Source organism: Clarias gariepinus, chromosome 25, assembly GCF_024256425.1.
Source record: "Clarias gariepinus isolate MV-2021 ecotype Netherlands chromosome 25, CGAR_prim_01v2, whole genome shotgun sequence".
NCBI lineage: Eukaryota > Metazoa > Chordata > Actinopteri > Siluriformes > Clariidae > Clarias > Clarias gariepinus.
The window spans coordinates 24,607,501-24,632,942 of NC_071124.1; the positions used below are offsets into that span (position 1 = coordinate 24,607,501).

At 38.9% G+C, this 25,442-nt stretch overlaps 1 protein-coding gene across 3 annotated transcripts in view; it reads right to left on the reverse strand.

Annotated features, from left to right (window-relative positions):
- Nucleotides 1-24,063, reverse strand: part of pbx1a (pre-B-cell leukemia homeobox 1a) — a 66,515-nt gene extending 42,452 nt beyond the window's left edge. The window contains exons 1-2 of one of the 3 annotated variants that reach the window (XM_053486594.1): nucleotides 23,328-24,063; nucleotides 21,407-21,480 (exon numbers count right to left, since the gene is read on the reverse strand). In XM_053486594.1, the coding sequence (XP_053342569.1) occupies nucleotides 21,407-21,480; nucleotides 23,328-23,515 (262 nt within the window). In that variant the 5' untranslated portion in view covers nucleotides 23,516-24,063. The remainder of the gene's footprint in view (nucleotides 1-21,406; nucleotides 21,481-23,327) is intronic. The other 2 variants (XM_053486595.1, XM_053486596.1) reach the window with 2 other exon arrangements.
- Nucleotides 24,064-25,442: the final 1,379 nt, after the last annotated feature.

Here is a 25,442-nt window from a genome sequence, read left to right on the forward strand (position 1 = left end):
GGGGGCGAAGCTAATTTTCCAGAGCAAGAACTGTGCATGAAACGTTCATGTTTGGAGAATGTTATGTTTCTGTTAGCGAGCGAAAGAATGAGTAGAGTCATGAGTCTGTGAGCAACTTGTAGACGTGACCTCAGCGCCAAAATAGCGTTCATACTGAGAGAGCTGAATCAGATGCAACTTTAGCTGCGTACCTGAGATTAATGAATTCATTAATTAAACGTGTTAAATAGTTTAAAGATTTTTCGGGAGAAATGCAGAACAGATCTCTACTGAACCTGATACAGTGTGTACAGTTTGGAGCTAGTTCCGATAGCTTGCTTTGCTAACGTGGTCTATAAGTGCTAGCATGAAGCCAAGCACACAAATTCACACAACTGATAGAAATGTGCACTGCGCGTTATTCTCAACTTGTGTTAGCTTTTAATATTGATTTAAAGTAGTTAATTTGTTATTCTATTTTGACATGAAGCCACGCCCACTAGCAACAAGCAGAAATACACGCTACACGCCCAGAATACGCCCGATAAACGCCTGAACATAACAGTGTAACACGGAAACAGTTAAAAAAATAAATAAATAAAATCACCCAGCACCTTTAAACAAACTCGGACTGTTTTTGAAACGTGTCACAGCCGCAATCCTGCTATACGCTCGGCACGCGCCCGTGAGAGAAGATACACGCTTACGCGAACAGACCGGAGGCTAGCTTTGAACGTGTGTGATTACTCCGTGTCTGGAAAGACTTTTACGAAATTACATATCGCACCTTTAAAAAAAAAAAAAAAAAAAAAACTTGACGTGTCGTGTTTTTAAAATGCGGATTGCGGCGGAGAAGAGACAAAAGCCGGACGTGACAAACACGCTAATAATGTCACGTTCAAGGGCACGACATTGGCGTCGGTGTAAAGCTATCTGCACGCGGACGCAGGCGTGTGAACAGGATGTTCAGATAAATATTCAGGATATTCTGTTACATATGAACAATTCTCTCCTGTGCTCTATCACACACACATGGAAATACGCACAAAACTATGGATTTGTCGCAGTGTTAAATTACTGGCATGAAAAACAAAAAAAAAGATTTTTTTTTTTTTTTTTTTAAAGAGGGACATAACATGTTAAATATCTCTGCTCTTTAGGTCTGGGGAATGTTTCTGCCCCTCTCTGGGGTTTATTATATATTTTTTTCTTCTCCTCTTCACTCCATTTTAAAGCGCCGCAGCCTCCGGCCTTCAGCCGCGCAGCCTTTTAACACTAAAGCATCGAGAGCGAGGCCTGAATTATTGATCCGTCCTCCATCAGCACGGCGCTCACGTCCCAAATCACAGCCAAGGCCGAGAAGGGTCCGCCTGCCGAAATAATTAAACAGACTCTCATTAAGAGCCGAGAGGAGAGGAGAGATTGTCTGGGGGAAGAGGGGGGGGGGGGTGACACACTCATTCTGATGGGGGGAAGGGGGAGCAGAACAAGAGTGAGGGAGAACTGTGTGTGTGTGTGTGTGTGTGTGTGTGTGAGTGAGAGAGAGAGAGAGAGAGAGAGGGATATCTCTCCCATCAAATCTCCCACAGAGGCTAAAAATGACAGGTCTCATCCAGCAGCGGTGAGGGAATAATAACAGAATAATAACCACAGAGAGAGAAAGAGAGAGAGAGAGAGAGAGAGAGAAAGGGAGAGACGTGAGGTTATGTGGAGACATGGTGACAAGGTGCTGTGATGTGAGGGAGAGCTCACACAATGCCTCATCACAATATCTCCTCATCACCATGTCACGTCTCACCAAATGCAATCACCTCATCACAGCATCACGTCTCATCACGTCTCATCACAAACGCTGGTCACTTCACGTCTCACCCGTGTTCCATTACAAGGGCTCTACACGTCACATCTCATCACGTCTCATCACAATGAATCACCACTTGCCATATCTCATCACATAACAACTCATCACACCCTGTCTCATCACATCGCAATGGCTCGTCACGTGACATCTCATCACATCACGTTCCATCATACCTTGTCACATCACATGACCTCTCATCACATAACATCTCATCACATCACATCACATCACACCTTACTATATCGGCACAACGTCTCATCTTACAAACTAGCATTTCTCATTCCCAACACCTCGTCACAGCATTATGTCTCATCAAAACGTCTCACAGACAGAGAGAGAGACTTTATTGATCCCGTGATGGAAATTATTACATTACAGAAGCTGCAGGTTATCCAAACAGGAGTAGAAAAAATAAAAATAAATAAAAAAGCAGATCGTAATTAAGTAATTGTATCATATACATTAATACAATGTTGTAGATGAAATTTAGAAAAACAAGAGTACAAACTGGCAGTTCAAAATGAACGAAAAGAAACATCACCTTACGTCTGATCACATCTCATCACAAAAACTCGTTACGATGTCACGTCTCATCACAACACTGCCGTGTCCCGACGCCTTGTTTCTACGCCACATGACCCGTCACATCACATCACGTCACTGTGTCACGTCACATCACAGCATCGCATCACATCACCTAGACACGCCTCCTCACCTCAACCAGACAGCGTTCGGTTTGATCCGGTCTGAGATCATAAACCTCTGCCGAAAGTCGCATGACCCTTTTACATCCCATAATTCACACATAAAGATGGACAAAAAATACGGGCGGAACTCCGATAAATCCCCTGTTTCTGTGGTCGCCATGGTAACAGCTAGCTAGCATAACATACCGCAACCTATGTGACTAGCAGGAGCTCGGCTAGCTACGTGTTTTTGTTTTTGTTTTTTCGTTTGTTTTGTTTTTCAAACGATTTTTTATTAGAAGTTCATTAAGCGGTGATCGGACTGGATCGGACGTGTGAGTTTTATTTTCTCTGTATCCGATCACTTTACGAGAGTGGGGCAAATTTTCGTCAGGTGTCCTTTTCTCGTTGTTTTTGTTCGTTCGCACTTCTTGCTCTTTCCACCATAAAGAAACGAGTCTTCACGCAAATCCAATCTGCTGTTGCCGTTAGAAACAGGAGTTACCCGAGAGAACAGCTGTTGGGGGCGTGGACCATTTCCGGATGAAACGTCGCAACACGAGTTGTTAAAAGCATGAACACACACACACACTCGCACGCTGCGTTGAAGCCCTGCGGTGATGGTGCACGTCATTATTTCCTCATTAGAGCGGCGCATTATAACATTATAACTCTGTAATGATTTCTTTAAAAACGTTCCAAACCAGCGCTCTGATGAAGTGAAGGAGGGGGCGGAGTAACACTGCAGGTCATTGCTTATGCAAATGAAGAGTGGGTGGGGCTTACGGGGCAGATAGTCCTTTTTATGTGATTTAATTAGCATAATTTACGGACACGGACGTGAGCGGTGTTCAACGTTACACGAGAAGACGGAGAGAGAGAGAGAGAGAGAGAGAGACAATGGAGGTATACGGATCTGAAGAAAGAATTTTAAAAAAGAGAAAGAACAGAAAGGAAAGAGGCAGAGGAATGGAGAGAGAGAGAGAGAGAGAGAGAGAGAGAGAGAGAGAACGAGATCTGCCCAGCCATGTTTAGAAAGATTCTCCTGCCAAGCTAAACGAAATTGCCATTATTTTTAATTAATCCCTAATTAGAATAGATCACTCCGCGGATCCCACAGATCTCTCTCAATATGCAAATCAGGCCCAGTGAAAGATACTTACATATCATTAATTAATGCGGTGCATTCTTTCAGACTTAATGAACCACGGCCTGAGCCTGCCAAAGAAAACCCCAACACACACACGGAGAGAGAGAGAGAGAGAGAGAAGAAAATAATCAGCAGGAGAGAGGGAGTGAGAGAGAGAGACTCAGGAAGAGATGGAGAGTGGAAAAGAATCGAGAGAGAGTGAGAGAGGGAGTGACAAAGAAAGGGAAAGAATTGGAGAGAGAGAGAGAGAGAGAGAGAGAGAGAGGAAGATAAAAGAGAGCAGTGAGTGAGAATGAGTTTGAGAGAGAAACAAACAGAAAAAAGAAAAAGCAGAGTAAATCATAAAGAGGGAGAAAGAGATGTTCAGTGTTTTATTACAGTAACGTCACATCACGTCACAACACTTCATCGCCACGTCACACCGTCATGTCACACAACACGTCTCGACATCATGTCATGTCATAACACCGTCACGGTACGGGACATCGCCTCCTCACCACACCACAGTGTCACGTCATGTCACATCTCGTCATGTCACGACACCGTCACGTGTCATCATAATACCTCATAACCACGCCACAGCACTCGGTCACATCACGTCACAACACCTCATGACGTCACAGCACAACACTTCATCGCCACGTCGCGTCATAACAACATGTCATGTCATGTCACACCATGATGTCACATCACACCATGTCACACCAACGCTTCATCACCGCTTCACGTCACGTCACAACGTCCTAACATAACACGGCATACTGTATATGTATACTGTTTAGTTTTTTTACTTTACTCCTATTTAATCCTGTTCTTTACTCCTAAGCTTTGGCAATACATAGGGAAATATTTGTAATGCCAATAAAGCACGTTTGAATCTTAAATCTTAAATTTTGACAGACAAAAAGAGAGAGACACAGACAGAGAAAAAGAGACGCAGACAGAGAGAGAGAAAAAGCAGAAGCAAGATGGCCGCCATAAAGATGTAATATTATTTTAAAGTCATTTTAAACTGCTTCCAAACTCGTAAAACGCATCGTTCAGGTTTACGAGCCGTTCTTAATCCTGCACTAATCACGTCGTGATCGTTATATCACATGCTGCGAGGCAGCGCTACCTGACGCTGGGTGATTGTTTTCCCAGAACAGCACCGCTCCCGAGTGTTTTATATCCACACACACTCTCTCTGCTGTAGAACTCTCTCTCTCTCTTTCCACTCTAACGGTACTGTAGACGCTTTTGTTCACATCAACTGCTCACACACACACTCACAAAGAAACTCTCTCTCTCTCTCTCTCTTTCTTTTACTCTCACACACACACACATTTTTATAAGAGGACAGGGAGCTAGGTGTGGAGGCAACTAGACAGAATTCATTATCCGTATAACCGCAGGGTTACACACACACACACACACACACACACACACTCACACAGTAATGACTTCGGAGGTTTGGGAGAGTCAGAGAGAGAGAGAACAAGGCAGACAATAGAAGACGGATATTCCAAAGACAATGGACGTATTTTTCCATCAAATATTAATATTTAAAATTTAATCTCGCAATTCTTTTTCTTTTTTTTTATTTAGAAATTTTTAAATCAGGTGTGTGTGTGTGCGCGCGCGTGTGAGGGTGTGATATACTGTACACTATACACACACCAAGCTCTACCTGAATGTTTTCTTCGAGGCAGCTCGTCTCTGAGCCTCAGAGTCGCCGCATCAGGACCCGAAGTGACGCGAGGAAAGTTCCGGGTGTTCAGAGTCGCTCTGCACGCTCGCTACAGCACATATCACCAACACCAAATCTCAAATTAGTAAACACACCCACAGGTAGTTTGAGCTCCTGAGGTTTATAATATATTTATATACCAGTATAGGTATATGATGAGGTTTTATAACATCGTGTAAACAAAACAATCGAACACAAAATCAAATAGAAACTCAAACTTCAAACTCAATAAATCCAATACTACACAGGGCGAATGAAAATATTTTTTACGTATGTTGAAATAATTCTAGTTAGACTTTAGAGTGCTGCTAATATACAGCAGTGTTACTGCGTGAATAGCGCTTGCAGTAAGAAGCTGTTATTTATTTTTCTAACGTGTGCAAGAAACGCAACAAAGCGACGGTATCGAGGTATGTGAGTTAATCATGTTCGATCTGTTTATTCGATTCATGTTGTTTAAATAGTTTAGTACAATGTACAAACAGTAAACGCTCTTAAATCTCAAAAACGCTTAAATTCTATAAAAATACTTATTTATTTTGCGCAGTCCTTAGTAAATATTCTTTTATCTTTTGAATTCATGTGCTCTTGCTGCAACACCGCCACCTACTGGACCGGAGATGAAAATGAAAATGAACGTTAAAAACGAACGTTGGTGCGACTGAATTAGATATAAAGTCTAAAGATTGTCAGAAGTATAAAGTCGACAGTCTGAATCTAAATCACAGCTCAACTAAAGTGAAGAGATTTAATGTTAAACTGATTAAACATATTGACGTCTGCTACAATTACACATACGTCATTGTATTGTTTGAGAATAATTCCCACTTCAAGGATTATCATCGATATCTTTAACTAAAGAGTTATTTCATATTGTCGTATTTGTGTATTTAACGTTCTCCTCGAACGGCGTCACAGCGTAACTTCATAAAACCATCAGACCGTGGAGCTGGAGCTCAGCCTGCCCCTTACCGGAACCGACAAACAAACAAACAAGCGCTAAAGTTCACAATCAGTGCGATGTAAGAATGACACGCCCCTTTTTTAGGATAAACTCCACCCCCACGTGGTTAACAGTAGTAGCAGCTCTGCACACACACATCACCGTTTCCCTTTGATCTTTTCTTCTCCGAGAACTTTCCACTTAGAACTTTCCGAAGTTGTTTTTTTTTTTTTTTTTGTTCTCCCGAACCCTTCAGCCTGACGTGTCAATCAGAGCGGAGGAAGGCGAGGGAGTTATTTCAGGACTCGGAGCGAGCTCTCTGCTCGTTAATCACGCCGTTTAAATCCGTCTCCTAAATCCTCCGTCTGCGGGAAAAACGTCCCTCGTTATCGTTACATTAACAGAAAAAATAAAAATAATTCCTAAAACTTTGGCGTCATGTGTGTGTGTGTGTTTTTTTTTGTTTTTGTTTTTTTTGCGCAGGAGTGTAACGCTTTACTGTGGTGCGAACACAGAATATTCACTTCCAGACAAGAACTCGTTAAGCTTCAGGAAGATCGGATTCATACGATTTCGGATTCAATTGAAAGGAAACAAGGTTAAAAAACAAAACACACAAAAAAAAAACACATCAAGCACAAAGTAATGTGTATTACGATTCGGGAGTTTGTGCTGACGCATCTGAAAAATGCACGCGAAAATAAACTCACACGGATATTCATTTCCGTTCCTCAGAAACAAAGAGTTTCAGTGTGTGTGTGTGTGTGTGTGTGTGTGTCTGTTTGTGTGTGAGAGAGATAAATACACTGACCACACAAACACAAGGGAAATAAAGCCACAAACAAAATCACAGAAATGTTTTCAATATTTATAAAGAACAGGTGTTATGGTTGAGTGTGTGTGTGTGTGTGTGTCAAACACACACTAGGTATGGACACTAAGTAGTCAGTGCGGCACACCGCACATTTGAAACGGCCCATTTAACGAGCCCTGAGTTCATTTGCATATTTCAGCGCGGGTGTGATGGATGAAGACGGATGGAGTGAAATCCACCTCGCTGAAATAAGCGTTATATCAAAGGTTAAACGGAACGAGACGGCGCTAACCCGCACGCTTTTATCTCCGCGCCGCCTTCGACACTATCGATTCATCAATAGCGGCTTATCACGGGAGGGGAGGAACGACAAAAGCGGAAATCGAACGTGGCGCCGTGATGAAGACGGATGATGTGATGTGAGAGGCGGCGCTGATTCCAGTTGGTGGGAAAAAAAGAAGAAAAAAAACGCACACCTGTTCACACTTCAGTGTTTGTTTAATTATTTGTTTGTTTTTTGGAAGTTTTAACGTGTCTAAAGTGTGCGAACATCCTGCTAAACACATCTTGCAAAATGCTAATGATCCCTAATACACTGTAAAGCGTCTAAACAACATAAACAACACAAGTAAATAAAAATAAACCATTTAAAAGCTTTAGTGTCCTCCACTCTGTCTGTTTCCAAAAGTGATTGGCATGCGGCGGCCATTTGTTTTGTTTTGTTTAAAGAAGTCTAAACTTAAAAAAGAAAAACTCTATGGTGAATAATTTGCCAAACTTTACTAAGATGCACGGGTAAACACAAAGTTCTGAAAATTATGTGTACAAATCATCTAGACATCTGAGTGGGCGGAGCTTCAAACTTTGTATATTTAGGAGATCCAAAAATGTTAAGAAAAATAAATAAATAAATAAATCTTAGCACGATTGACAGCTGGTGAAAAATGTGTCACAATTTAGTTAAAAAAAAAAACACACTAGCAGTATTATTTAAAGTACACTATCACTAAAACACACTTTTTCAGGAAAAAAGGGAAAAACTGTATAATTAAAAAACTACATTTATTTAAAGAAAAACTATTTTTTAAGCCAATCTGAATCACATCGAATAAAAAATTTAAATACAAAGCAAATGTTAAATTAGGAAAAAAAGAAAGAGTTTATAACTACTCAATGTTTAACATCCTAAAAGTTTTATACCACAATATCAGTATTACATCACTTTATTGCTCCGCCCTAAACACGGATTATGTCATGAAAAATATTTTTAAAGTTTGTAAGGCTTTGTACTTCATTACGACAAAAAGTTGTAAATTCCTTAAAACTGCTTTAAAACAAATAACATAAAAAAATAATAATGACTTTGCAAGTATAGGCCACGCCCTCTTCCAAAAAATCTATAGGGAAAAGCAAAAGAAAGTTGATTGAGAAGTGGGTGGAGCTTAATGCTTGGTCATTTCGATGACATCATCCTGACTTTTACCGTTTTTATCACAGGCGCCGAGGTCGAGTTTTATTCTTTTACTACAGCCGAGCTTCCGTTTTTTTTTTTCTTTTCCATCTCCTTTGTTTGTCTTCTTTTTAAACAAATAAACTTTGTGTCCGTCATAAATTTTTCACTTCCTCATGGATTTATTTCACACGAGAGAATTAAAAAAATAATAATTAATTAAAGCAGGAAAGTGCTGCACATGTGTTCGGATGAGTTAAAAATAGTGAAGCGAAGGTGTTGATTAATTTTCTCTAACAGCAGCGCTGACAGTAGCGCAGCTGCTACATAAATCACAGGGTTATATTAATGCGCCCGCTCTAACACGTTAGCGTTGCTATAGTAACGCCTGGTTCGCAGAGATGGCTATGGCTACGGCGGACGCTCGACTGGTAACAAGCGTCTTTTAAAAAAGAAAGTAATTGTTGCTTTAATTCTTTTTTTTCAATCCAATTTGTTTATATTTACTGGAAGGAGTCTCCAGTGTGAGACGCTTCATAACGTCTTCTGAAGTAATGAGTTGGCGCTTTGAGACAGAAAAGCAGATGTTGGTGAGGAAGCAGATGTTTACAGCTGCTGTAACGTAAGCGAGAATGTTTTTATTGTTAAAAATTTAACTATAAACATATAACAAAAGTAACTGGGTTATTTTGAGGGATACTCGCTATCAGCGCGTCTCACGGTTTGTTTTAGTGTGTAATGTATCACACAGAAGAGTTTCCTCATCGCCGACACACACACACACAGACAGAATATCCGTCGTCGCAGATGTTAGCAGGCTGAGAGCGGTTATGTAGGACAGAGCGACACACACACATTCACTCACTCACACACACACACACACACACACGCACACACACACAGCTGATTACGCAGAACATTAAAAAAAAGGAGAAATATCATTAACAGAGAAACAATTGGAGTTAACTGTGCAGAACTAACACTGCCAAAGGCAAAGCGCAAGAACAACAGAGGACAGATCATACACACACACACACACACACACACACACACATATACACAAAACACAAACAAGTAATTAGTGAAAGGTTGTGAATCTCTCAAGGTCAAACTTCAGCTCTGAAGGAGAACCGCGACAGAGAAAACTAAACTATAGCATGTTTATTCTAAATGATCCTTAATTCTGATGTTCTGTGAGTGTGTGTGTGTGTGTGTGTGTGTGTGTGTGTGTGTGTGCGCGTGTGTGTAAGACAGGAGTCCTTTCTGTTTTTACTTCTGAGAGCCGTGTGACGTGTGACCCGAGAAGTGTAGAGTGACATCACAGGTTGCGCAGGGGTCAGACGGCCAGAGGAGCGTCTGAGAGCGGCTGTGTTTCTCTCCTGGGTGAAGCGTAACGTCTGAGTGTGTATCGGGGTCACGGCTCGGGGGGAGACAGAGACAGAAAGGAAGCAGAGACGCTCTCTCAGATCACACCTGACGCCAGCGCGCTTGCACACACACACACACACACACACACACATACATATATATATATATATATATATATATACACACACACATATTTTAACATGTCTGCTGTGTGTGTGTGTGTGTGTGTGTGTGTGTGTATACATATATATATATGTACACACACACACACACACACACACACACACACACACACAGCAGATGTGTTAAAATTCAGACTGATCTCACAGTAATGATTAACGCTCCAGATAAAACCTGCAGCGTTCTCTAGTTCTCTCAAAACGTGATAATTACAACACAAATGTAAAACTAATACAAGATTAAAAACACTGGTTCATCAGAGTTAGCTCAATTGGTACGTTCATTTCTTCTTTTTATTCCTAGAACGCAACTTTGTTGCCTAGCAACAAGCCAGCTAGGTTTGTTTTTTACAGACGAAACTGAAGTTAAATCTGCGTAATATACAGTCAGTTAGCAAAAGCAGGTAATTTCTAATTACACTCTAATACGAAGGTATACTAAAAATAATAATAAAACACACATATATAGTAATTCAAACCGGCTTTTAATTAACAAAATTTCTATTTTAATTGCAATCTCAAATTAGCGAAACGTGAATTTGCAAAACTAGCAAATTAAAATGAGCTGAGATTACATTCAATTATCAAAGAGGTGATTAGTTTATATTAGCTAAATTAACATTCTATTTAGATAAACATGACCTTAATTAGCAAGCAATAATAATAATAAAGATAGCTAAATGTCTTTTAAACTAGCAATAAATATTTTTTAAATTTAAATGAACTATATTGTCATTCATGTAAAATAAATGTTTATTAAAGGTGTTTGTCACTTATAGTAGACTTTAACTCAAAGAACCATGATTAACATATAATGAATTATTTTAATACCTAATTATTTAAAATAAATAAGATTAGTTTGTATAACATGACAAATCACCTTGAAAAATAAATTTTAAATAAAAAAAATTATAATAAATAAAAAACTAAAGTCATTTTTTTTATTATTTCCTTTGTTTCCTGATTGTTTTTAAAAGGCGTATTTGGTCTTGTGACACAGGCTCATTATAATAGTTGTGTTAGAAACAAATCACATAAATTCGTGTAAATGAATCTGTGCCACGCGCTGTCACAAGTCACGACCGTTTCCAAACAAGCACGTAACTTTTACGTCTCTTAAAGCGTCAGACGAACTGTTAACGAAGCCGACAGAAAGAAATAACAAAACTTAACGAGATTTAAATTCTCAACATTTACAGAGTGTAAATGTGTTTTTCCTTTCTCACACAAGAAGCAACAACCACCTGTAAACAAAACAATCAGGAAACTTTCACGAAGAACGAAAAAACAATTAAAGGAGCGAAACCGGATCGACTCAGACGTTACGAACGAAACCAACCAAAAGCGACACAGTCTGTTTAGCTTAAATATAACGCTCTGAATCTCTCTTATACAGCCTTTAATGTGTGAGGCTGTGGAATTCCACGAAAGTGTGTGCGTGTGTGTGCGTGTGTGTGTGTGTGTGTGCGCACAGTGTAGGACTGACAGTCCTCCTAAGCCACTGCGATAGGTGGTCATTAATCTCGGTCCAGTTTAAACGGCGTATATTAATTTGTGTCATTTTTTACCACATTGAAGCGTGTACGTACGTACGTGTGGCGTGTGTGTGTGTGTGTGTGTGTGTGTGTGAGAGAGAGAGAGAGAGAGAGAGAGAGAGAGAGCAAGAGTGAGAGAGAGAGAGTGAGTGACAGTTTCTTTTTTTCCTCATGCTGCTGTGGTCAGAATCAAACAGTAGAACGAACACACACACACACACACACACACTCTGCATTACAATACACACACACTGAACTCTGATTGGGGTTGATATGGCAACACAAGAGCATGAAGAATTCTTTTAGATTCATTTTTAGCTTGTGTGTGTGTGTGTGTGTGTGTGTGTGTGTGGACATTAGGTACAGTAACATGATATACTGGAGTTTTATGGATCCACTAATTATTATTATTCTCTACTAATACGGTTTCTGGCATCGCACATCAAATGTTTAGGGAAATGACATTAAAAAATCGTGTGGGGGCGGGGCCATATGACATCACCACACATTGTTCTCAGATAGCATCCTTTTTTTTTTATAAATCACAAACTGGCTGGAAAAATGTTACTATCACATTGAAAGTTTTTTTATTTTTACTTTTAAATATCTCAATAAATGTAGCTGATTGGATTATTTTTTAATAAAACATTACCTATATAAAAAATATATTTAAAATTTAATTTATCTATATTATAACTATATAGATATAAAAAAAAAACCACATTTCATAGACATTAAATAAATATTTTAAAAAATGTATTTTTAAATGGTAAAATATTTTGTATTTATAATTTATATATTTTTTATTCTTTACATTTTTTTATATAACTGACTAAATTGATCTAATTGGATTTTTTAAAAACATTTTCCATTTTAAATATGTATACTTCATTCCCTAGACATTTAATAAATTATAGAATTTAGCTTTTAAATTATAAAATATTTTCATATTTAATATTAATTGCTCTGGATATAAAAAAATATGTATAACTTCAAAGTTAAATGTATTTTGTTTAATTTTTCTATAAATAAAACTCATTTCTAAATTGCATAATTTGTGATTTTTCTTTTTATATTTATTTATTTACTTACTTTTTTTTTATTTTATTTTTTACGGGGCATTGCGGGATGGTGTGTACGGTGTAGGATCCGTTATCCCGCGTCATGAATCACGATACGATATTTGTGTCGTCTCGTCCCTCTCCTACAGCCAGCGTCGTAATAATGATAATAATCAGAAATATCCGTAGCCTTCGTGTCCCATCACTGTTACATCTCAACCGTCACAACAGTGAGAATGAGATTGTAAGAAAAACAGACAAACAAAAAGAAAAAGTAAATATGTGTGTGAGAGAGAGAGATTGTGAAAGACAGAAAAAAGGTTACGAATGAAAAAGAATGAGATTGTGTGTGAGAGACAGAGAAAAAGATTTTAAGAGAGAAAGAGAATGGGAGAGAGGAAAAAATAGAGAGAAAGAGAGAAAGATTTCGAGAGAGAGAGAGAGAGAGAGAGAATATGTTTTTCTAATTCCTCAGAAAAGGCGAACGCTTTAAATTCATGCGCTGTCTGATTTCTGTCTGATGTGGTAATATCATTTTCAGGGCCATTACGGTAAAACAATATCTGCTCCCTTATCGGAGTAAAAATCGCTTTTCGTCTGGCGGAGATGAGCGAGTGGGCCGCGGCGGAGAGAGAGAGAGAGAGGGAGAGAGAGAGAGAGAGAGAGAGAGAGAAGGAAAAAACTAGATTACAGTAAAAGGCTTTGCAGATAATTTTGTTTTCTCTGTGGAGTCTCAGCTTAACCAGAAAAGTCAATCGCACACTCGCTCATACACATACACACACACACCGTACACAAGGTGTGTGTGTTCTAATAATAAACCTACTCATCACAATATTTCCCTAATCTTCTCTCACAGTTTTGCGTTATCATCACTACAGTGTGTTTCCCTTCCACCTGAGTTAGACAGATTAAAGCGGCGATATGTGCCTTTTTTTACAGGGAAAAAAAAAAAAGCCCTCAAGCATGCTAGTCCTGCAAGTTGCACCCTATTCTCTTTAAATCAGGCTGTCAAACTGGTTTAGTCCGAATTATAAAATAAATATAGTATAAATATAAATTTAGTTGTACTAAACATTACAGAGCCGCTGGTAATGAACACATCTACCTGAGATGGCGCCAAAAGCCAGAAGTTTACAAACCGCTGCTTTAAAGAGAAAAAACACGTTGTACCAGCCCTATAGCCGGAGGCCCTGAACAGACAGACACAATACCATGACAGAGCTGCTCGCATTAACATCTCTACCAGAGAGGGGGCGCCAAATCTCAGAGTTTCCACAACTTACAAAATACTACTGCTGTAAAGAGGATGAGTAGTAAAGAAACGGGGTCCAATTATGGAAAATTAAACCCAATGTGATGAGTCACTGCAGTGGGAGGAGTTATACATACGCGCACATGCTATATGTCTTATGTTAGAGTAGTAATACGTGAAGCTCGCGTACAAGCTTACATTACATTGCTGTGCTAACATCATTAACATCATGTGATGAAGTTTCACATTAGTTTTTTTCCATCATTTAATAAAACAGCTGCGAGAGGGAAAAATTGCGAAAGGGAGGAACAGTGATGAGCGATATGATAATATGCAGGTCGTCACCGAATTACAAACAACTTCCGTTCCAGAAACACAATTCATAAGTCGGATTTGTTCTTAAGTCAGACAAAGTGAGTCTGATACACCTTTAACACGAATATACAATGTAAAACATAACTATCCACTTGACTTAACCTGTGTCCCCTTTTCCCAGTGTTGTCTCTGCGCTTTAAATCGCAAGGGGAATCCCGGACACTTTTTTTTTGTCTCAGAGCTGTTTTCCATTGTATTGGACTGTTAAGTGTGTTTTGTTGAGGATTTTCTAAAATTAGGATTATTCACCATCAGAACAGCTTTACAGGACAGTCATGTACTGATTCCAGCCTTTCATTTGAAGCACATGTAGATAATATTACCAGGATAGCATTCTTTCACCTCAGAAATATTGGCAGAATAAGAAATTTATTGTCGCTAAACGACGCAGAAAAACTAGTTCATGCTTTTATCACCTCTAGGTTGGACTATTGTAATGCCTTACTGTCTGGTTGTTCAGCTAGATGCATAAATAAGCTTCAGCTAGTCCAGAATGCAGCAGCGAGAGTCCTCACCAGAACCAGAAGAAATGAGCACATCACCCCTATCTTATCTTCACTCCATTGGCTCCCTGTGAAATTTCGCATTGATTTTAAAATATTACTCTTGACATATAAAGCATTAAATGGTCTCGCGCCGCAGTACCTGAGCGAACTGCTAGTGTCTTACGATCCGCCACGCCTACTTCGATCAAAGGATGCAGGCTGCTTGTCAGTACCGCGTATTATGAAAAATACAGCTGGGGGCAGAGCTTTTTCTTACAAAGCCCCAAAGTTATGGAATAGTCTTCCAAATAGTGTTCGGGACTCAGACACAGTCTCAGTGTTTAAGTCCAGGCTAAAAACCTATTTATTTAGCCGAGCATTTTTATAAATAGATTTGCCATAGGTAAAGGAGCAGATCTGGGGGACTCATGGACGTAGAGTATTATGGTGAACTGGTATGTTTGGATGCTGTCTTCCTCACTCTCATTGATCACTCAGGTTTGCTGACGGTGAGGTGATTGTTTGCTTTACATGTCAGGAAGCCCTCATGTTTGTGTTTCCTTCTGGCTCTCCCTTTTAGTTATGCTGTCATAGTTAGTCCTGCCGGAGTCTCTGCTTGCACGCTACAGTTAATATACATTCACATTATACATTGTGTGACTGTGACCATACCTAACTGCCATCTCTCCTCTTCTTCTCTTTCCCCCCCTCTTTCTTTTTCCTCTCTCCTCCTGTCCCCCCCTTTCACTCTTTCTCTCTCTCTCTGTCGAGCTACACATGTCGTTCCTGAGCTGCCAGTGATCCAGACTCCCTCTGCCCTCCGGACCTGTCTGACCCATCCTGGTGCCCCGCTTCTGGCTGAAGATCTCGTCACATGGATGCCCCGTGTGTCTCTCTGGGATGCGTCTGGTGTCTGGGAATGATTCTCTCTACCTAGAAAATGGTTCTGGCCTTGACTGGTGTTGGCAACTGTTTCTCTGGGGACTTGACAGTTCGATAGTTCATGACTGGAACTTCTTACAAGTCTACCTGGGTCTTCAATAACTACCTGGACTCCATATTAACATCAATTAACATCAGCTATTATGGCTGAACTGCCTCCCACCCTACACACTGTATAAATGCAGATCATTTACTGCTTTTTGTTTCACCCAAATGAGGATGGGTTCCCTGTTGAGTCTGGTTCCTCTCAAGGTTTCTTCCTCTTACCATCTCAGGGAGTTTTTCCTTGCCACTGTCGCCCTCGGCTTGCTCACCAGGGACAAATTGACCATTTTTGATTCATACAAATTCACATTTCATACAAACCTAAATAATTCTTTTGACTATGTAAAGCTGCTTTGCGGCAATGAAAATTGCTAAAAGCGCTATACAAATAAAATTTAATTGAATTGAATTGAATGTACTATCATTTCTATCCCGGAGTGATCCATTGACCCTGGTGAGGCCGACTCATTTCTCCTACACACACGCTCACACTCATAAAATATACCAGACTTTAGACAATTGATACATTCACTTACACACTGAAAATATTGTATATAATTATAAATGTTGGTAGCTGGTGTACTACAGTGTCTATTTTTTGTACAATTCATATGAGCTACTTCCGCGATTTGTTCCTGTGGTCTGTTCGTATCTGGGGAAATTTGTAACTCAAATGTTCGTAAGTCGGGGACTATCTGTATTGTCCACGCAATAAAAAAATTTATATTTAGAAATTCTACATTTATTTAAAAGTTTTTTAACATTTACAAAATCAATAACAAAAAAATTTTTTTTGTCTTTCAGTTATTGAATTTTTCTTGATGCTAACAAACACTATCCTTTTTATTCATTTAATTTTTTCCTTGTTTATTTCAAAATAGAACACGCTTTGCCTCTCAGCCTTAAACATCATGACGCAAACAAACGAAACAAATGTCTTTAAATACAGTGATACGACGTGTACTCATATATCGCCCCGCCCCGAGTGCACACTTTTATTACGAATAATCTTTCTCTTTTGTTTTCTTTTTGTCTCACAAATCAGATCCGTTCATTTAAACCTAGATTTCTTTCTTTCCTTCTGTTCCTTCCTGTTTCCTCTTCGATCGTCTCTTTGCCTGACCGTTTGTTACTGACCGGCTATTTTAGCCTGTCTGTGTATGTGTGTGTGTTTGTAAGTGTGTGTGTGTGTGTGTCGTCCCGATCCGGCTCTCGGCGCTAATTACAGCCTCCCACCTCCGTTATACACTTCTGTAATTAGGCTCTTAAAACATGATTAACACGTCTCAATTACGCCAGTCATCATTTGCATAATTTATGAGGCGTTCTAATTGCGAGCGGGTTTTTTGGACTCAAAGGCTGAGCGCTCGTGGAAAAAAGGGAAAAAAATAAAATAAAATAAGCGCAGAGGGAATCATTACGCCGCCGCCGAGGCGAGGCCGAGTCACGCGCCGTTAGAGGCGGTGGGCTGAGCAATGTCATCGAACACCAGCGTAAAAATAAAAACTAGAAGACACGTCGATATGTCACAGGAAATTACGATACGCACGATATAGTACATATATCTACATAGGGTTCATATACTTGAAAGTATAGAAAGCGTATACAGGTTGTTGTGAAGCGTAATACGCGTGTACCACGTCACGTAAAAAAAAAGAGCAAAAGAAATAAAAAACGACAAGACAGAGATGTGCGTGCTCATTTGCAGTAAATGTCATAGCAGTAGAACAAGCCATTTTCAGTCTGTGTGTGTGTGTGTGTGTGTGTGTGTGTGTGTGTGTGTGTGTGTGTGTGTGTGTGCAGTGTGAAATTACACCCCATTAAACAGAGAGGGAAAGAAGCGAGAGCTCATTCCGACACTCCTGCTGACTGTGCTGAGCACGTTTCACATTAACATTCCACACACACACACACGAACAGACACACACACAAACGCTTTTTTCAAAAGAATTACAAGCACCACTTTTACTTTGCACTCGACACTAAGCATACACACACACACACGTGTATTATAACACTGTTATTAACAACTGTATATATCGTGTTATAACTTCCTACACAAGTGAATAAAGCACGCTCAATTCTGATTGGCTGAGAGGTTTTATGTAAAACTCTTTCCGATGTACCATTATGGTTGCGATGTTTTACTCATAGTTCAGTTTTTACTTGAATACGTCACAGGTTACTCGAAAGTTAGTAATTCAGGTGGTTTGTGCTTGATTTTGGTTTTAAATTGAAAACTTAATAAATAGTTACGTGTTACACAAACATAACTTAAACTGTGCTAAAAGTCTTTTATGTCAAGTTCACTTGTAACATTTAACAGAGTTTCAACAAACAACGTAAACCAAAATACTTTAAACAGGAAACGTTATCCAAATTCAAATTCATAAGCCACTCCCCCCAAGACAGGAACAAGGTACTAAGTGCTAGGGTGGAGAAATCTAAATTCGCCAGCAGCGCAGAATTCATTAATGCCTCAAAGGAATTACTTGAAACACGCTTTTAATATTTTACATTTTAAATTTTAAGTGGTTTATTATCTTTAAGTCATTCTAGTCATTGACTCCGCCCCTGTCCCTACACAAAAAAAACACCTCCTGAGCGTAATATTTCAACTGAAGGTTGCATTAGCAAGGATATGAAATCTTTAAAGCCGAGTTCTACAAACACGCGTCTTCTCATCACAATGAGGATTAACGAGGATGTAAAGCGGCGTTGGGGGCGTGGCTACAAAATGACAGACAAGAGGCCAATCCAAATACACACACACACACACACACACTTCAGGCTGAATGCCAGGTTTCCAGACTGGGGTTTGTTATGTTTCTAGCTCTGTAACACACTTGTTCTGAGACACGAGCTAAAATCATTAGGGTTTATAATTCCTATGTCGTGTTTTACGCTCACGTGAGAAATGAACGATATTGACTACTACAGGTTTAAATTGTTTAAATTGTTTGCTTTTAGCTGAAGTCCTCTGGAGAAGAGCTCTGGTCGTTGGGGGTCAGAGCGCCATCCGGAGCATTTTGCCAAAACATTTTATAGACCTTACTTAAAGAATATTAACAAAAAAAAAGGAAGCCAAGACACGCCCATAAATTTCCTTGCCATACATAATATACGTACGCTGTAATGTTTCAGGCCTCAGTCAGATCTCGTAGAGCTACTTAAAGAAAAAAAGGGAGACGACATCCGTGTTACTTGTTATTCCCTGGAGGAGACGGAGAATCCGGGCCAGACACCGAGCACATGATTATTAATTTATGACTCTCTTATAAACAGCTCTGATGTGAAATATTCGCGTCTAGTCAGATCGCTTAAATATTTTGGCGAGTGTGATCTGGAACACGTCGAGCTTTTTGTACGATCGCACTCTCTGCTCCAAAAGCAGCCGTGAATTATGGGAAGGAAAAAGGAGTCAGGACGAGGACGTGGTCCAAGTCACTTTGTTGTTGGTGTTGGAGACGAACTCTGAATGAACTCGGCTCAAAGAAAACAGCGGCGTGCTTGCACCGCTCCGAGCAACCAGGAAGGGGAGAGAACACACATACTTTGTGTGCACACACACAGACACACACTGCACACACTGTACAGAGGTCAGAAAGAAATTTAAAAGGTAAAAATTTAAAAAGTTTGACTGCATCAACTTTCAACAAGTCTCTGTTTTAAAATAACAAGTGGATAAAAGTTAGAATAATTATTAAATCTTAAACTATAACTAAAACTACATTTAAATTATTGTTATTCATTTATAAATAACTAAAGATTAAAATATTTCAATTATTATTTACTTTATCACTAAATAAAATCTAAGAAAAAATATGATTGAATGTAGAATTACAGATAAAATTAAACTCAAAATCATCACAATTATTCTTAAATTACAATACAATCCTTATTATTAATTAAAAAATGTAATTTTTAAATGTCCTATCAATAAACTGTTACAAACATTTTAATTAATAAATTATTATGAAGTCATTACTGAACAAAAGTTAGAATTATTTAATGCTACTTTAAATTAAAGTTCACAATTATTACAATATATTTACATAAAAAATACTTATTGAAGCATTAAAAACTAAAATTAATTAATTAATTTATTAAATTTTTACATTTCAAAAACAAAAATCTAAATATCTATAAAACACAACGCAACTGAAAACCTGTAACGCGATAAAAAAAGTATTATTCTACATATACAAACATAAAATTATGAAAAAGTTTCAGTTTCATTTCTGATTGTAATTGCTAATTAAGATTTGTGACAAATTAGTTTAAATTAGTTCCCTTCTGTTATTATAAAAAAAATTAATAAATTCTATTTGCTTTTTTTATAAACACCTATTTTTACCGTACCATTTACCATTTACTGTAAAAAAATAAATACATTTTAAAAAAGCTTTTATACATCTAAATAAACATTAACTATTAATATCTAATGTAACAGTTTAGGGAGCAACAATATCTAACTTTCACGTGACTTTGGCTCACTGTGACCTGAAACACCAGTGACTCTTACAGGCTCCAGTATCTGACAGATCCACTGTTCTGCTGGTACATTTATACTGGGTATACTGGGCATTTGCGAATGGTGTATAGTCAGTGTTTTGTATCGTGTGTATACTAACTATATTGGGTATATGAGGCAAACTAGGTATACTGACAATATTAGGTATACTAGGTATAGTGGTCATAGTGGGTATACCAGCTATATTGGGCATACTATACAAAGTACCCAATATATCCACTAGGGTATAATGGGTATACTAAGTATAGTGGGTATACTGGGCATAGTGGGTATATTGTCTGTATGTGCCCATATACTCTATAGTATAATGTGTATAGTGGATGTAGTGAGTATAAGAGGTATAGCAGGTATACGCTGTATAGTGAGTATACTGAGCATGTGGGTAATTAGGCATAGTGGGCATGGAGGGTATACAGGGCAAATGGGTTTGTTGGCTGTATGTGGATTGATACTGTGTATTAAGCAGAATGGGTATACATTATTGAATAGTGAGTATACTAGCTATAGTAAGTACACTAAACTTAGGGATAGTATACAGGATATAGTGGTTTTACTGGGTATAGCAGGTACACTTGGTATAGTGGGTATAGTGAGTATAATAAGTAGAGTGAGTATACCGAGTGTAATGGGCATTGTGGGTATACTGGGAATAGGGGGCATACTAAATATACTGGGCATTTCGGGTATACTGTGCACAGTGTGAGTGCTGGGTGCATTAAGTATACAGTACTGAGTGTAAATGCTAGCTGTACTGAGTATACTGGGTATACTGGGTATACTGGGCATAGGATCAGTGCAATCTCTATATTGCAAATAAATGCAATATTTCGATAAATAAATAAATGTAGTCAGTCAGACAGCAGACAGACAGGAGACAGGCGGACAGACAAACAGACAGACAGTTGGATTAATAGATCGACTGTGTAAGCACCCCATAAATTCTGCCCTCCTGAATGCGTACATTCCCGTTACCCCTGTGAGTCCTCGGCTCATACCCGGAGGAGACAGCACTCACCTGTTTTCTCTTTAATTTCACACAGCACGTTGAAGAGCGCTGGCTTCATGCGGTGACAGTTCAGAGCGTGTTTCCTGCAGAGACAAAATAAATAAACAGCAAAACTTCAGTAAAGAAAAAGGCCTGAACATCTAAGCATGTCTCTGTCACCTTTACTTCTGGTTATTACATCACACTCTCTTACACACACACACACACACACCTGCTCTCTGCTTCAAAACACCTGTCAGTCACAGGAATGGAGGCTTGGCCCCCATGTGTGTGTCAGTCAGTCAGAGAAAAGGGGGCGTGGCACCTGTGTGTCAGTCACAGTGAAGGAGTTGTGGCTTCTATGTGTCAGTTCTATGCCTCAGTCTCACTGAAAAGGGCGTGGCTTCCGACTGTCATGGGGCGTGTCCTAGGAGTCATCAACGCTACCCAAGGTGTGCAGCAGGTTAATGTGTAGGTGAACTTTACACTTCAGTATTCAGTGAAATTAACATCTTTCATTTTCATATAAAATATTTGCAAATAAGATCACAAATTATTAATGAATTGTGTAACTGTTTATGTATGTGTTTATTACACTTCTCATGCACTGATTATTTTTATAAGTGAAACATTTGTTAAATTTCATGATAGGATATTTCTTTAATTTTGTCTGAAATGGGGGTAATTAATAAATGTAGATGGATGTTCTCTAGACCAGAGCTCCGTACACAGACGGCCTCCTGCTCCAACCTCTATACTGTACTGAACAAGGAGGAGGAGAAGTACAAGATGTTGTGTAAATATACAAATATAAATAGTCACATGTTCATGTAATCATGAGCATTTCGCATGTGTTAACAAAACAATAAGTTCAGGGAGATTACTGAGTGAAATGTGACAATCTGACATCTCTTAACTCTGACTGTTAATTAGTTGAAAGTGTTGATGTTATTTTTCTTTTTAAAAAAATTATTTATTCTGCATATAATGTCTTCATAAAAATAAAGACATTCTAAACAGCACCTTTTTAAAAATTACAAATTATATATAGATTAAGTCTCTAAAGTTCTTGTAGTAATAATATATAATGTAAACATAAGGATATAATAAATCGTAATTTAAATCACTAGTATTGCTTAATTTATAAATACTTTATCGATGTATTATCGATTAAAATTGTGTATAAATTATTTTCAAATGGAATTATATTTATAGGTTTTTAAAAGCAAGAAAAGGAAAACATTTATAACTTTAATCCAGTACATTTCATGTAATTAAATGTAAGTAATGTATATATTAATATACAGAGTGTATATACTAGAGAAATTATCATTAGTAATTATTTATCTTTAGAATTATTATTTTTGTCATGACTATAATATCAGTTAAACTGTATGTAGTAAATTTACACTTTTGAAATAATCAAAATATAGATTTTTTTTTTATTTATTCATAGATAAAGAGGCTAGCAAGTGATGTTTACTAACTAAAATATATGAATATGATTTTTGAACATTTAAAAATATATATGAGATTATACCTTTATTATAATATATACAGAGGTTAGCTTAGTTGTCAGTAAATTGAATTGAAAAACTGAATGACTATTTAGCAACTAAGTGTGTGTGTGTGTGTGTGTGTGTGTGTGTGTGTGCGCGCGAGGTGTTTGGAGTAGTTTCTCTGCTCCTGAATAAAACACTGATTTGTGTACATTAAGGCTGTGTCTCAAACGCAGTGATGCTGCATGTGAAGTGCACTATACAGTGTGACAGACAGACAGACAGACGGAGGCTGAGTTGGTTTTTGAGGGAGAACAGCTCGGATTGGGAAGCGACCCGAGTGAAGTTTTTCACTGCTACAGAAACAGTTGATGGTTTAATATTTTAATGAAGAAATAAATAATGTGTTTATGACAGCACCAGTGAGTAAGATACAGAGTTGTTGTTGTCACCTGGCCTGCGCTTCGTCCAGACTCTGGTCCGTTATGGTCATGATCTGCTGGAGGATGTCCCCGATGTCCTGCTTCCTGGAGTCGCCGTCGCTCCCCGCGGTGATGTCCGGGGCTCGGTGCGTCAGGCCCGGGTGAGCGGCCAAGCCCACCCCGGTGTGAGGGTGCATCAAGCGCGGCTGCTCCTCCATCCTCTCTCTCTCTCTCTCCCCCGTGTGTGTGTGTGTGTGTGTGAGTGTCTGTCTCCTCTCTCACACACACTTTTATTTTATTTCTTCCTCACCTCAGAAATCCCTCTCTCTCTCTCTCTCTCTCACACAGAAGAAATAGAAAATACCAGAAACAGTGGAAGAGGCGGGAAAAGCGGTGCGCGCGCGGACAGTTCGGTTGGGTTTTTCTCCTCAGAGGGAAATGAAACGAGATCCGCTCGGTGTGTGAGTGTAACAGTGTGTGTGTGTGTGTGTGTTAGAGAGAGTCGCAGGCCACTCCTGCTCCAAACCCGGAGAGAAACAAGAAACAAGTTTAAAAGCCAGGCGGAGGAGGAGATGTAGGAGTGTATAATCCGGCGGTATCGGAGTGTCCGCGGTCACCCGGCGGAGCGGTAAAGTCTCTCAGCTGAAGCGCCGCTCGCGCTCGCTCTCTCTCTTTCTCTCTCTCACTCACACACACTCCCGCTCTGTCCTGCTCCTGCGCGCGAGCCCTGCTCACGGGGAACGAAAAAAAAATAATAAAGTGCCGCGCGCACTGCTTTTGTTTCACAAGTGACACATGAACAGGAGCTCGCGAGCAGTAACAGCCCCGCCCACTGCACGGGATTGGCCCATAGAAGAGCCCCGACCACGCCCGCACGTGCATGTCACGTTCAGGGGTGGGCGGGGCCGAGTGGGCGTGGACGGGACTGATACTTTTACATTTCTGCCTTTATGTCAATAACTGTCAATCACCTTATTGCTGATTATTAATTAATTAATTTGTTTGTTTGTTTTTTTACTTGTTAGTTTTTTCTTTTAGTTGTTCTGTTAGTTTGTATTCTTTGTTTTTCTTGAGTGGTATTTTTCTTTCTTATTTTAAATTTTTATATCTTTTTGCATTTATCTCTTTCTTTTTTCTTTTTCTTTCTGTATTTATCTGTTTCTTTTTATCTATCTTTCTATCTTCATCACTTTCCTCCTCTTCTAATTTTTCTTTCTTTCCTTCTTTCTTTCTTTTTCCTCCCTTTTTTCCTTCAATTCTTACTTTCTTGGTGTGGTTGAGATGTTTGTGTTTGCTGAACTTTCTCGTCATGATATTTAGAAATTTCTCAGTCTTTCTCTAATCAGTTGTTTATTTGTCAAACATCGACGTGTCCAACATTCCAACCCTTGACAGTTTTGTTCATTAAACAAGTTTGTAACACGTTATAGCACTGTTAAGTCCTATGCTCTGATTGGTCAGAAGGTGTTGATTAGTTCTCTCTAACTGCCGCTCTGACTGTAGCGCAGGTTTGCTGGCTCTGATATGGTATCGTTTCCATAGTAACAGCTTATTCACAGGTACGTGGACAGCGAACACTCAAGGATTAAGAAACAGATAATGCCGTCTGATGTGAGGTTTTTTTTAAGTAAATAGATTGAAGTGTTATTGAAGTAAACCTCAGAGTAAGGAGTCACCAGTGTCAGCGCTCTGTAACTGTCAAAGGTAGAGCTGGAACTGTGAGTGTAGTAACGTCTTCAGGACAAAAGACTTTTGTGGTTCCTAATTCCAGCACTTTCAGACAGAGAATAAAGAGAGGAAGGTGAAGGTGTGTTTATAGCTGCTATAACGTGAGCAGGAAGTGACATGTTTATTCAAGTATTAACTTACAGAAATGATTCAAATGATAGTCCTCAACTTACAAACATTCGAATTACAAATTTCCGCAGATATGAACGGACCGTGGTTCTATAAACTTTGTAGATGCGAAAATATCGCAGAAGTAGCTCACGTATATTGTACCAAAAATAGACACTGCAGTGCACCAGATACCAATATTTACAATTATATACAATATTTTCAGTGTGTAAGTAAATGTATAAAAAGTCCAGTATATTGCATTGTTGCGTGTGTGTGTGTGTGTAGTGTGAAAATGTCTGTCCTGTA